General features: G+C 49.2%; 1 protein-coding gene across 1 annotated transcript in view; it reads right to left on the bottom strand.

Annotated features, from left to right (window-relative positions):
- Window positions 1–14,783, bottom strand: part of chid1 (chitinase domain containing 1) — a 234,762-nt gene that overhangs the window by 219,065 nt on the left and 914 nt on the right. The window contains exon 2 of the mRNA XM_072518783.1: window positions 6,584–6,733. Coding sequence (XP_072374884.1) covers window positions 6,584–6,733 — 150 coding nt within the window. The remainder of the gene's footprint in view (window positions 1–6,583; window positions 6,734–14,783) is intronic.

Raw genomic sequence — 14,783 nt, 5'->3', positions numbered from 1 at the left:
ATAATCTAATAGCTGGCAGGCTGATGGGAGGATGGCTGGTTTGACACAAAGGCTTTGGAGGATTGGCGGAGGCACCAGTGTCCAGTCGGAATCGTATTTGGGGCCAGTTGACCGTAAGGGTGGCACACCACTCACCGTCTGGATCGATGCTGTATACCGACAGAGGCTGGCTTCTTTGCTTCGGGGACACCCTGTTTTTTGTAACGATACCGACTCTAAAAGGTGCCTTTGGGTCCTCGGTGTCAATACCGGGTAGTAGGTCCGCATCGGACTCGGTGACCGTGGGTTGAGTGGCCCGGACATTCCTGCGAGGCTGGCTGGAGAGATACGAATTGGCAGGCTGAGCTGATCTGCATAAAGCAGCATAGTGGCCAAGTTTGCCACATCTCAGGCATTGTCGGGATTTGGCAGGGCGTTGCCGCTTCAAGTGGGCGGAGCCACAGTTGCCGCACGTTGTAGGTCAGTACGTTCGCTGCGCCACCGCGCATGCGCGCTGCGGCCGTACGTGGTGCGCGCCTGCGCAGTACGTTCATCGACGTCGCCGTTCCCTTGTTCGGTGCGCACAAGCGCGGGAGTCCACGAAAAGCGCGCAAAATGGCCGCCCTCATCCAGGCTGAGGCCCTGGAGTTGCTCGATCGCTTGGACCCATTCTGCCTCGTGGGGACCTTGCCGCGCCGTTTCAGCCGCTTGGATGTGGGAATACCGAGTAGTGGCGTGTTCGTGTAGCACGCAGGTCTCGATGGCGGTCGCTCGGGTGAGCTGCAGGAGCTGCTGGCGTAGGGGGTCCGACTGAACACCGAAAACGATCTGGTCGCGTATCATGGAGTCGGAGGTGGGCCCATAATTAAGGACTGCGCAAGGATGCGGAGGTGGGTGAGAAAGGACTGGAAAGGTTCATCCTTACCCTGCAAACGCTGTTGGAATACATAGCGCTCAAAACTTTCATTCACCTCTATGTTGCCGTGAGTGTCAAACTGGAGGAGGACTTTCTTGACTTTTGATTTATCTTCATCATCAGCAAAGGTGAGAGAATTGAAAATGTGGATGGCATGTTCCCCGGACGTGGATAGGAAGAGACCGATCTTCCTGGTGTCCGAGGCATCTTCCCGGTCTGTGGCTTCAAGGTCTGTGGAAGCGTTGTTTGAATATCTTCCTGTTGGCCCCTAGGTTACCGGTGATGCGGAGCGGCGGCGGCGGGCAGACGCTGTCCATTTTGCAGGATGACTGTATGCTGGTGGAAGGCAGATCACTTGCAGGTAGGTCGAAGAAGTTCTAATATCCCTCAACTCCTGGTGTCATGATGTGTTGGGTGCTCTGGATCCGTGGAACACATACAGGCCACCTACACTTAATAAAATAGTGTTGCACTATTTTATTAAGTTAGAAACTGTAGAACATACTTTCACTGTGGGTTAATACAATGTTATATTAAACTAAAGACCTATGCCTGTCCGAACCAGTCTATGCACTCAGCACATGGTGAGGATCTGTGCTGTAAGCTCTGTCCTTGTAGGAGGCTGTGACCCGAATGAGCGGGAACTCTCATGCCCCCTGTCTTTATAGTGAGTGTGCTCTAACTGGTGATCGGCTGCGGTGTTGTGTGTATTGATTGGTCTTGCTGTGTGTCCATCAGTGTGTGTCTGCACCATGATATACTGGTATATATTATGACAGCCTCCACAGCCTTCTGCGGCCAAGCGTTCCACAGATTCACCACCCTCTGGCTGAAGAAATTCCTCATCTTTGTTTTAAAGAATCGTCCCTTTAGTCTGAGATTGTGTCCTCTGGTTCTAGTTTTTCCTACAAGTGCAAACATCCTCTCCACGTCCACTCTATCCAGGCCTCGCAGTATCCCTCCATTAGGCTCACAAAGTAAAGATTTTGCTGCCTGGATCTGTTCTCCCAGTCCTCCACCTTTGCTCGCAGCGTCTTGCACATGTACCCCAGGATCGCCATCTTCGCTTCCAGTGACAGAATCCAGTCGCTCTGGTCAGACACCACCTTCTCCACCTCTTGGATCGTCAGCCACTGCGTCTCCAGGCGCTTCTCCACCCATACCAAATTGCCGCCAAAAGGTTCCACCACCCCCTTAATCGCTTTCGACCAGTCATTCTGCATTTCTTTACGCTGCAGCTGACATTTGTCCTTGATGAAGCTCATCAACCGCTCCATTGACAGCTTTCCAGTCAACAATGACCCTTCCCCTATGTTTCCAATTGATGCTGCGCCACGTGTCACCTCTAAATCTTTTGCCTAGGCGAGCACTGTCTTCTGCCGAGATGCTCCTTTTACATGCATTTGTTACTTCTGATTTAAACTCTTATCAATAGTATGGCCTATACAATACTTTTACCACTCTCTTCCTTCCTCTGGTATATCACTTCTACCCAAATTGACTCCACATCCTCAAAATATAGCTCGTCCCTCAGAACTGTACTTCGTTCCACTCTTATAATAATCTTCTATTAGTGTCACAAGTAGGCTTACGTCAACACTGCAATGTAGTTGCTGTGAAAATCCCCTACGCCACACTCTGGCGCCTGTTCGGGTCACAGAGGGAGAATTCAGAGTGTCCAATTCACCTAACCTGCAAGTCTTTCGGGACTTGTGGGAGGAAACCGGAGCACCCGGGGGAAACCCACGCAGGCACAGGGAGAACGTGCAGATTCCACACAGAGTGACCCAAGTGGGAATCGAACCTGGGTCCCTGGCGCTGTGACGCAACAGTGCTAACCACTGTGCTACCGTGCTGTTAGCAGAGCTACCCCACTGCCTTTTTCTTCCCGCCTGTCCTTCCTATAAGACAAATAAATAACTCTGAATATTGATTTTCCAACTTTGATCTCTTTGCGCCCATGTCTCAGTAATGGCTATCAGATCATACCCATTTAATTTTATTTGTGCCATCAGTTCATTTGTTTTGTTTCTATGCTATGTGCACGAAGATACAGAACGTTTTGTCTACACTAAGCCCAAAGGGACAATAGAGCTACGGTTTGTTTTTTGCCTTTTATTCCCTTGACTTCTTTCCTTGCTTTCACTTCTTATGCCTTTTGTTCTCACCCAGTTTCCATCTCCTCAAACTCCCCACTCAGGCACCATCCCACTGCCATACTAATTTAAAGCCTCCTCAACAGCTTTACCAAAGACTGTCTGGGGCACCTGCTCTGGCCAGGGCCTCTCCAGGTTACCAGTTATAACCAGGGCCGCCCTGTGACACTGCCTTTGGACAAAGTTCACTTCGTCACTGGGTTTCACCATGGCATGTCTGTAACACAATATGTGGCCCAAGGCCAATTGAGGAACATTGTGCATCAGAGTCTATCTGGATCACTGTGTCCAGTTCTGCTCAGTGCTGACCTGATTTAACTGAAGACAGTTGGTCAGTGAACAAACAACTTCACACTCACACATACCAACCTCGTGCAGTGGATCTAGAAAGCCCAAAATAAAGCAGGCTGTAGCTCACAACTGGTAAATATTGCATTATAATATGCACCATCAATTACCCAAACACCTCGATTAGATTCCAGTCTGTAACTCACTCCCAGGTATATGTTATTTTATATGTAAACCACCAAAACCCCTCGATTGGACTCCTGTCTGTAAGTCAATCCCGGGTATCTGTTACATACGTACATAAGGCAGTAGTAGGCCATTCAGTCCTTCGAGCCTGCTCCTATTGTAACCTCTTGCCTACCCGAGAACCTTTCACTCCCTTGTTAATCAAGAACTATCCACCCGTGCCTTAAAAATATTCAAAGAATCTGCTTCTACCGCCTTGAGGAGAGTTCCATCAGGGCCCGGGACTCATCAACCTGCAGCTCCAACAATTTACTCAGTACCGCTTCCCTGGTGATTAGTATTTTCTTGAGTTCCTCCCTCCCTTCCATTTCCTCATTTACAGCCATTTCTGGGATCTTACTTGTACTTTCTATTGTGACGACCAATACAATTACCTCTTCAATTCAACTGGATCTCCTTATTTTCTATTATTAATTCCCCGCACTCACTTTCTATAGGACCAATGTTCACTTTGTTACCTCTTCTTTTTTAACTAGCTATAGAAACTCTTTATATTTATGGCTAGCTTGCTCTCATACTCCAATTGCTCCCACCTCATTAATGTTTACATCATTATTTACTGTTTTTCATATTCTGTCCAATCCTCTGACCTGCCACCCATCTTTGCGCAATTCTATACTTTTTAAAAAAAAGTTTGATACTACTTTAACTTTCTTAGTTGACCACAAATGGTGTACCCTCCCCTTGGAATTTTCCTTTCTCATTGGGATGTATCTATTCTGGGTTGTCTGAAATATCCATTTACTGTCCACCATTGCATCTCTGTTGATCTCGCCCTTAACCCAATTTGCCAGTTCACTTAACTAGTTCTACTTTCATGCCCAAAGTAGATTGCCCTTAAGTTTAAAATATTAGTGTTAGACCCAAGCTTCTCTCCCTCAAACTGAATGTAAAATTCAATCATATTATCATCACTGCTGACCATGGTGCCTTCATTATGATGTTATGAACGAATCCTGCCACATTGCACAACATCAGGTCTAGTATAGCCTGCTCTGTTTGGCTCCAGAACATGCTCTTCCAAATAACTATTCCGAAAACATTCTATGAATTCCTCAACCACCATTTCCCAGTCTTCCTGCAGGATAAAATCCCCCATGATTATTGCTGAACCTTTCTGACAAGCTCACATTATTTCTTCCTTTATATCCTGTCCCGTGTAGTTACTGTTAGGGGGCCTGTACATCACTCCCACAAGTGACTTCTTACCTTCATCCTTTGTCATCTCTACCCAAACCGCTTCTACATCCTGGTTTCCTGAATTTTCATCTTTCTTTCTCTTTATTGTGCTAATACCATCATTAATTAACAAAGCCACCCCCTCCCCCTTTTCCTAGCTTCCTGTCCTTCCTAAACATACTCTTCAATATTCAGCTCCCAATCTAAGTCACCCTGCAGCCATGTCTCTGTAATGGCCATCAGATCATACTTATTTACAATTGCAATATAATTTTGTCTGTTTTGTTTTGAATGCTACATGCATTCAGATTCAGAGTCTTTAGTTATGTTCTTTTAGTATTTTTGTACCCTCCAGCATCATCTGCTGATTTACTCTTAGATTATTAGATTGTTATTCTATATAAAAAGCTACCGATTGATTAGATTCACATCTGGGTAGCGGTCATTCTATATATAAACCACCTGCAGCCTCAAATAAATTACAGCCTGTAGCTCACTCCTGGGCATAATACTATACATAAACCACACCAGTCTCTTGATCAGATAAGGCAGCATGGCGGTACAGTGGTTAGCACTGCTGCCTCACGGCGCCGAGGTCCCAGGTTCGATCCCGGCTCTGAGTCACTGTCCCTGTGGAGTTTGCACATTCTCCCCGTTTTTGTGTGGGTTTTCGCCCCACAACCCAAGGATGTGCAGGCTAGGTGGATTGGCCATGCTAAATTGCCCCTTAATTGTTAAAAATGAATTAGGTACTCTATATTTTTTTTTTTTAAAGTCTCTTGATGAGATATCAGTCTGTAATTCACTCCCAGGTATTTGTTACTCAATAATAATCATAATCACTTATTGTCACAAGTAGGCTTTGAAGAAGTTACTGTGAAAAGCCCCTAGTCGTCACATTCCGGCGCCTGTCCGGGGAGGCTGGAACAGGAATTGAACCTGCGCTGCTGGTCTTACAAAGAACAAAGAACAAAGAAATGTACAGCACAGGAACAGGCCCTTCGGCCCTCCAAGCCCGTGCCGACCATACTGCCCGACTAAACTACAATCTTCTACACTTCCTGGTTCCGTATCCTTCTATTCCCATCCTATTCATATATTTGTCAAGATGCCCCTTAAATGTCCCTATCGTCCCTGCCTCCACTACCTCCTCCGGTAGTGAGTTCCAGGCACCCACTACCCTCTGCGTAAAAAACTTGCCTCGTACATCTACTCTAAACTTTGCCCCTCTCACCTTAAACCTATGCCCCCTAGTAATTGACCCCTCTACCCTGGGGAAAAGCCTCTGACTATCCACTCTGTCTATGCCCCTCATAATTTTGTATACCTCTATCAGGTCGCCCCTCAACCTCCTTCGTTCCAGTGAGAACAAACCGAGTTTATTCAATCGCTCCTCATAGCTTATGCCCTCCATACCAGGCAACATTCTGGTAAATCTCTTCTGCACCCTCTCTAAAGCCTCCACATCCTTCTGGTAGTGTGGCGACCAGAATTGAACACTATACTCCAAGTGTGGAGTAAATGGTCTTGTTCTGCATTACAAGCCAGCTGTTTAGTCCTCTGTGCTAAACCTGCATATATCAGCGTATTCAGTGTAGAAAGTTGTGGATTCTATCATGCAAGTACACAAAACAGAACCCATGCCTGAATATGAGTTGGTCCCCAATAATTTCGGGACTGAATAATGATTGTGTGGCACAGCCATCGACACACATACAACACAAGAGAAATTACACAAGTTGGAAATTAAGGACTCCAATAGTCTCAAAGCATCTGTAAAGCAGAGGTAGAACTTGGTCTCCCCATCTCAAGTACTCACGGGTGTCACGTATCCCAGAACATCACCATTGAAGTGCCGTTCGTTCACTTTGGTAGCACAATAACTCTTCTGCTCCTTCACAATATCTCTGGCCTTTGGATCAGTGACAACGAGGCCTCGATCCTGAACCAAGTGGTTTGAAGGACCTGTCTAACAAAACAATACTTGTATCACACATTATATCAATATATCCCAAACACCTTTATGCAGGTGTGCCTGCACTAACTGCATCTGGTGATCACAGCTACCATTCTGTACAACACAAGTGGTGAGTTGATATGGATGAGGGAGGGACGTTTATCAGGGCATTGGACAAATCAGCCGTCCTCAGTTTCAAATAATGCCATGAAATCTTTAAACATCCACCAGAGCCAGACTAAAAGGCTGAAGGGTCATAGACATTAACATCTTGTTAAAAGTCAGCACCTCCAACAACGTGGCACATCTGCAATGCTGTCCCCATCGGTGTCAGTAAGAGTTAAGTGTTCAGCAGTGTTTGATCCCAAACTTTCCGATTCTGTGGGGGTCATAGGATAGTCGCACCCACTGCGCCACTCTAGGGGGGACCATGCCCAATGTCATTATGCTGGGCACCGTGCTTAAAAACTCCACCACAGCTAAGCATGTAATAGAAACGAACCTCCTGAATCACTGACCTTTTTTGACCTTTAAAATGATCCTTCACACTGTATGAGGGGTGAGGTGGGGGTTGTCAGTTTTGGACGCATTTAGTTACATTTCTTTATAAAAAGCAGACAGAAAAGGGTCAGGTCAGATAGCACTAAACAGGTCACATGGACATGAGAATGATGCACACAAACCTTTTCCTGCCTCAAGAAAAAGGGCATTTTGCAAAAGAGTGAATGGCCTTCAGCGGAGGGTCTGGGCCACATTGCTCTAGGAATATATGCCAGAGACCAGGAATTTCAGGCAGCATTGAAGGTCATGGTTGAGGCACCCACCCCAACTCACATCATTCTCTCCCACATACCCTCTCAAAGGTTATCCTGTCCAGGATACACACCACTCTGCGTTCTCCCCCCCCCCCCACTATTCCCACTAAAGCGGCAATCATCCAAATACCCTCCTGCTCCCCATGTCAGCGGATATTTTTAATGGTTCACTCCTTTAAATCAAGCATCACCATCCCTTTCTCAAAAAAACAACCCTTGTCCACATCAACAATGTAAACCACCACCCCATCTGCAACCACCCTTTCCTCTTCAAAACTCTTGCCTCCTAAATCCATTCCTATCTTTCCTGGAACTCCATACTGGAATCCGCCCAATCAGGTTCTGCCGCTACCAGGGTAACAAAATAGTCCTCATCAAAGTCACCAATGACGTCCTAAGTGACTGGGACTAAGGTAAACTTTCCCTCCTCAACCTTTGACACAGATGACCCCACCACCCTGTCGTCGAGCTGGATGGGGCTATAGTCGCCTGGTTCCATTCTTATCAATCTAATCAAATCCAGAGAATCCCTCACATCATTATCTCCAGAAGTACTTATCTAGTACAAGGAAGAACATGAGACAAAGGGGCAGTAGATCATTTAGGTGCATCCAACAGGTCAATGTGATGTGTCGTGTGGGAGAAGAGAGTTAGTGTGCTTCATGTTTTTGTGCGCAAGCTGGCTTCTCATTTTCAGCCTACACCACTGGCTAGCAGTGAAAAAGACAGCTAAATGTGCAAGTCTCTCTCTGTCGGTACAGACTCTCCATCAGCAAGTTCCCAGTGGGCCTCTTCATAATGGCACACAGAAACTGGATCCACATGACCCCAGGTTAAAGCTTCAGAGAAACCTGGAGGTTTGGCCCCAAACATGAATGGCATGAGGACACACCATCACATTCATAAACCAAACTCCCCTCTGTGGTCGAATAGCTCCACCCTCTGTGGTCGAATAGCTCCACCCTCAGTGGTCGAATAGCTCCACCCTCAGTGGTCGAATAGCTCCACCCTCTGTGGTCGAATAGCTCCACCCTCTGTGGTCGAATAGCTCCACCCTCTGTGGTCGAATAGCTCCACCCTCTGTGGTCGAATAGCTCCACCCTCTGTGGTCGAATAGCTCCACCCTCTGTGGTCGAATAGCCCCACCCTCTGTGGTCGAATAGCCCCACCCTCTGTGGTCGAATAGCCCCATCCTCTGTGGTCGAATAGCCCCACCCTCTGTGGTCGAATAGCTCCACCCTCTGTGGTCGAATAGCTCCACCCTCTGTGGTCGAATAGCTCCACCCTCTGTCGTCGAATAGCTCCACCCTCTTGTCGTCGAATAGCTCCACCCTCTGTGGTCGAATAGCTCCACCCTCTGTGGTCGAATAGCTCCACCCTCTGTGGTCGAATAGCTCCACCCTCTGTGGTCGAATAGCTCCACCCTCTGTGGTCGAATAGCTCCACCCTCTGTGGTCGAATAGCTCCACCCTCTGTGGTCGAATAGCTCCACCCTCTGTGGTCGAATAGCTCCACCCTCTGTGGTCGAATAGCTCCACCCTCTGTGGTCGAATAGCTCCACCCTCTGTGGTCGAATAGCCCCACCCTCTGTGGTCGAATAGCCCCATCCTCTGTGGTCGAATAGCCCCACCCTCTGTGGTCGAATAGCTCCACCCTCTGTCGTCGAATAGCTCCACCCTCTGTCGTCGAATAGCTCCACCCTCTGTCGTCGAATAGCTCCACCCTCTGTCGTCGAATAGCTCCACCCTCTGTCGTCGAATAGCTCCACCCTCTGTCGTCGAATAGCTCCACCCTCTGTCGTCGAATAGCTCCACCCTCTGTCGTCGAATAGCTCCACCCTCTGTCGTCGAATAGCTCCACCCTCTGTCGTCGAATAGCTCCACCCTCTGTCGTCGAATAGCTCCACCCTCTGTCGTCGAATAGCTCCACCCTCTGTGGTCGAATAACTCCACCCTCTGCGGTCGAATAACTCCACCCTCTGCGGTCGAATAGCTCCACCCTCTGTGGTCGAATAGCTCCACCCTCTGTGGTCGAATAGCTCCACCCTCTGTGGTCGAATAGCTCCACCCTGTGGTCGAATAGCTCCACCCTGTGGTCGAATAGCTCCACCCTCTGTGGTCGAATAGCTCCACCCTCCGTGGTCGAATAGCTCCACCCTCCGTGGTCGAATAGCTCCACCCTCCGTGGTCGAATAGCTCCACCCTGTGGTCGAATAGCTCCACCCTGTGGTCGAATAGCTCCACCCTCTGTGGTCGAATAGCTCCACCCTCCGTGGTCGAATAGCTCCACCCTCCGTGGTCGAATAGCTCCACCCTCCGTGGTCGAATAGCTCCACCCTCCGTGGTCGAATAGCTCCACCCTCCGTGGTCGAATAGCTCCACCCTCTGTGGTCGAATAGCTCCACTATTTTGTTAATAGCTCAGGTGAGTTGAAGGCTGAGAGAGTAAACTCTGACAATGAAATCTGGAGTGGAGCCCAAAGGTGGACTGATGTATAAATGTGTCATCTTTCTGGTAAATTCCTGTATTCAGGTCAAAGCCAAACATAGTGCTGTGCATTCATTTGGAATCAATTGGTGAGGTCGAGCGGGGGACAGAGAGAGAGTTAAATTTGTTTGGTAATGGAAAGTTGAATGTAAGACAGAAGCCCAGAGAAATCGTTTGCAAAAATTCATCACACATCTCCAGCCAAAGTCAAATAAACAGATCCACCAATATGAAATTCAAGGCTTGAGGCAGAAATCTGCGGACAATTTCAGAACAAGATCAAAAAATGCCACCAGAAAATGCAAATTTAAGGAAAAAGGTGAAAGGCTGACCAGCCCATGTGAGGGTCTGCAAACCCTGAAGTACAAAGAGATTTAATTGGCTAGGATAAGGTCAGAATATCGCAGGCACTGCTGATTGGGGGACTACGTGGAGACACTTTCTCCCAGTGTCTGCGTAGGTTTCCTCTAGGTGCTCCGGTTTCCTCCCGCAATCCAAAGATGTGCAAATTAGGTGGATTGGCCATGCTAAATTGTCCCTTAGTGTCCAGGGGTCTGCAGGTTAGGTGGAGTTATGGGAATAGGGCAGGGGCATGAGCCGAGGTAGGGTGCTCTTTCAGAGGGTCGGTGCAGACTTGATGGGCCGAATGGCCGCCTTTTGCACAGTAGGGATTCTATGACGCACAAGACAGATGAAGACGATAACTACCCAGATAGTTAGCTTTCAGTTAAATTAAGGGGCTGACGCAGTGGAATAGTGACAAAAATGCACACCAAACAGACAGAAGATGTGCAAGAGCTGCGATGACCACATGAGTCCCGAGACAAAGGAAATGTCCCTCCCACAAAGATCAAGTGCAGAACACAAAGAAAATGGTAAAAGAGTCATCAGTGACAGATCAACAGGGTGAATGTGAAGTGAAAACTGAAACCTCCATACCCCAGAAGATGACAAAGCGTTTGAGGACACAGTAAGCATAGGAACTTCACAAGCGCATGAAATTGCTGGATTTGCCATTTCCCAGAAAACAGAAGTTCACACAACCATTCAGATCTGGAAGAAGGGGAGAAATAATCTCACAACCAAAAAGCTGACACTGAGGCTTGATGTTGGAACACAGAGCAACATCATCTCCCTCAGACTGAGGCAGTAGAGCTTTCCTGAAAATGGTTACTCGAAGAAACCGCGCAACATCATACTGACAGCATAAAAGGGAAACTGAGATTGGACAGCGAGGAACAACCCAAATGACAGAATCACAGAATAATAGAGCAGAAGAGACCCTTCGGCCCATCGGGTCTGCACTGACACATGAAAGAGACCTGACCCGCCTGCCTAATCCCATTTGCCAGCACTTGGCCCATAGCCATGAACGTTATGAGGGGCCAAGCGCTCATCCAGGTACTTTTTAAAAGGATGTGAGACAACCCACCTCTACCACCCTCCCAGGCAGTGCATTCCAGACCATCACCACCCTCTGGATAAAAAGTTTTCCTCAAATCCCCTCTAAAGCTCCTGCCCCTCACCTCTGTTGCGAGTTTTCTTTTACTTGTCTTTTCTGTGGCTCTGTTTCAATTATGGCAATCAGTGAGTTTGCCCTTCTTTCTGTGTTATCTATGTCCTAATGCTTAGAGTCGCCAGGTATCAAGTGATACCACCACAAGTTTCAACCGGCTATCGATCAAAGAGGCAAACACCAGTTGGTTAGTTCTAGGTCAAGGGTACTTTATTTACACAAAGTTAGTCATGCAACATAAATCCTACTAGTTAACTGCACCTATCGGCTAAGACAACCTGTACTTAACTTCGGGCACCTGGCTGAGGTCAGAAAACAGTGGCCGCTGTTCGATTCTGGATCTCTCGGGTTCGAAGGAGGCTCAGCTGGGCTCATCCGTCTGGTAGCGGGCGTTGAACTTGGACTTGCTTCTGGTGTTGCTGCAATTGGCGATGGCCGTGTCCGGGGTACCAGGGCCAAGAGAGAGCGAACATATGGTGAACTCTTCTTCTTATACTCGGGGGTTTTACGCGCTCTTTTGGGCAGTCTTTCGATTTGGGCCTTACTAATTGGGTGATCCCTGATCACTCTGTTCAATTCCTTAGCCAATAAGTAGGCGGGGATCCGGATGGCTGGGCGTGTCCCAAGCGGTCACTGACCCCGTTGTTTGCGTTTCCCTTGAACAGGGTGTGGCGGCGAAATGTCTGGGACTGTCCCGGTTGCTGGAGTACCAGTCTTTTGTTTTGGTGAAGATGGGCCTTCAAATGCTAATCGGCCCCATTAAAATGCTAATTGCATGGAGTTTCAATACCGGCTGGACTTCTAGCTTACAAATATGCATTTCAGGCTCTGAACCTGCCCAGGTCTTGGCTTGTCCATTTTACCCGCTAGGCTTTGCGAGTTTCTCTGTACCTAGTTGGAAGTGGCCACCCCGGATGGCTACACCTCGAACTGGTGTCCCCTCATGACTGCCCTTCAACTAAGGGGAACAACTGCTCCCTATCCACGCCTCATAATCTTGTAAACCTCGATCACCCCTCAGTCTTCTCTGCTCCAGCGAAAACAACCCAAGCTACCAAACCTCACTTAATAACTGAAATGTTCCATCCCAGGCAACACCCTGGTGAATCGCCACTGCACTCCCTCCAGTGCAATCACATCTCTCCGATAATGCGGTGACCAGAATTGCACAGTACTCCAGCTGTGGCCTCAAAGTTCTATACAACTCCAACATGATTTCCCAGCTTTTGTAATCTATGCCTCGATTGATAAAGGGAAGTGCCTCATATGCCATTTTCATCACCCTATTAACCTACCCTTCTGCCTTCACAGATCAATGGACAAAAACTCCAAAGTCCCTTTGTTCTTCGAGACGTCCCAGTGTTAAATTAGAAGGACATACACAAAGGAAAAGATGCTAACTGTGTGTTCCATGTCTCTAAAACAGATGGTCTTGCTATCCTGGAGTTGATGTTTGTGAAGAGCTGCAGCCGATCTCCGTAAACTAGGAAGTAAAGGAGGCGACACTAAGGGCTGAAGAGAATACTGAACTCATTGAAAAACTCCCTGTCTGATCAGAAGTGAGGAAGATCTGATACAAATGTATCCAGTGTTTCAATGAGACATTTGGATGCTTTGAAGATTTTGAGTATCACATCACTATTGACTAAGCGATGAAACCAGTGGTTTATCCCCAACCCTAAACACCAACAGAACCAAAAGGAAAGCTGGAAAGAAAATCCAGGAGATGGAAGGAAAGATGATTTCCAAGGTCACAGAGTCGACAACTTGGGTAAATCCATCACGGTGAAAACAAAAACAAATTGACAACATTACCTTTGGTTGGTTTTAGCCACAAGGTGAGTCAGGGTGTATTGCAGCAGAAAGGGACAAGACGGAGAAAGACCTTTATTGTGACTCCAATCTACATCTCTCAAAGATGACGGGAAATCAACTGATGGGCTGCTGTATGGAAGGAAGTTGAGGACGACTCTACCTTGCAGGATACATGTCCTCCTGGTCACTTGGAGGGAGTAATACAACAATTCACTGATCCGCAAGAGAAAAGAGGTCAGCTATTCAGCAAGCATGCTAAATCGCTGCTGCAACTGCATAAAGGTCAAACATGGACATCATTTAATTATTAAAACCTGGAACTCAGCGAATGCTGATCATAGATTATCATAGAATTTACAGTGCAGAAGGAGGCCATTCGGCCCATCGAGTCCGCACCGGCTCTTGGAAAGAGCACCCTACCCAAGGTCAACACCTCCACCCTATCCCCATAATCCAGTAACCCTACCCAACACTAAGGGCAATTTTGGACACTAGAAGGGCAATTTATCATGGCCAATCCACCTAACCCGCACATCTTTGGACTGTGGGAGGAAACCGGAGCACCCGGAGGAAACCCACGCACAGGGGGGCAGGAAGAGGCGGAGGGGGGCAGGAAGAGGCGGAGGGGGGCAGGAAGAGGCGGAGGGGGACAGGAAGAGGCGGAGGGGACAGGAAGAGGCGGAGGGGGCAGGAAGAGGCGGAGGGGGGGGCAGGAGGAGGCGGAGGGGGGGGCAGGAGGAGGCGGAGGGGGGCAGGAAGAGGCGGAGGGGGGCAGGAAGAGGCGGAGGGGGGCAGGAAGAGGCGGAGGGGGGCAGGAAGAGGCGGAGGGGGGCAGGAAGAGGCGGAGGGGGGCAGGAAGAGGCGGAGGGGGGCAGGAAGAGGCGGAGGGGGGCAGGAAGAGGCGGAGGGGGGCAGGAAGAGGCGGAGGGGGGCAGGAAGAGGCGGAGGGGGGGCAGGGAAGAGGCGGAGGGGGCAGGAAGAGGCGGAGGGGGCAGGAAGAGGCGGAGGGGGCAGGAAGAGGCGGAGGGGGGCAGGAGGAGGCGGAGGGGGGCAGGAGGAGGTGGAGGGGGGCAGGAAGAGGCGGAGGGGGGCAGGAAGAGGCGGAGGGGGGCAGGAAGAGGTGGAGGGGGGCAGGAAGAGGCGGAGGGGGGCAGGAAGAGGCGGAGGGGGGCAGGAAGAGGCGGAGGGGGCAGGAAGAGGCGGAGGGGGCAGGAAGAGGCGGAGGGGGCAGGAAGAGGCGGAGGGGGGCAGGAAGAGGCGGAGGGGGCAGGAAGAGGCGGAGGGGGCAGGAAGAGGCGGGAGGGGGCAGGAAGAGGCGGAGGGGGGCAGGAAGAGGCGGAGGGGGGGCAGGAGGAGGCGGAGGGGGGCAGGAAGAGGGCGGAGGGGGGCAGGAAGAGGCGGAGGGGGAGGCAGGAAGAGGTGGAGGGGGG

Source organism: Scyliorhinus torazame, chromosome 10 (assembly GCF_047496885.1).
Source record: "Scyliorhinus torazame isolate Kashiwa2021f chromosome 10, sScyTor2.1, whole genome shotgun sequence".
Taxonomy (NCBI): domain Eukaryota; kingdom Metazoa; phylum Chordata; class Chondrichthyes; order Carcharhiniformes; family Scyliorhinidae; genus Scyliorhinus; species Scyliorhinus torazame.
Note: the sequence above shows the minus strand (reverse complement) of the source record. Positions and strands in the feature narration are given on the sequence as shown.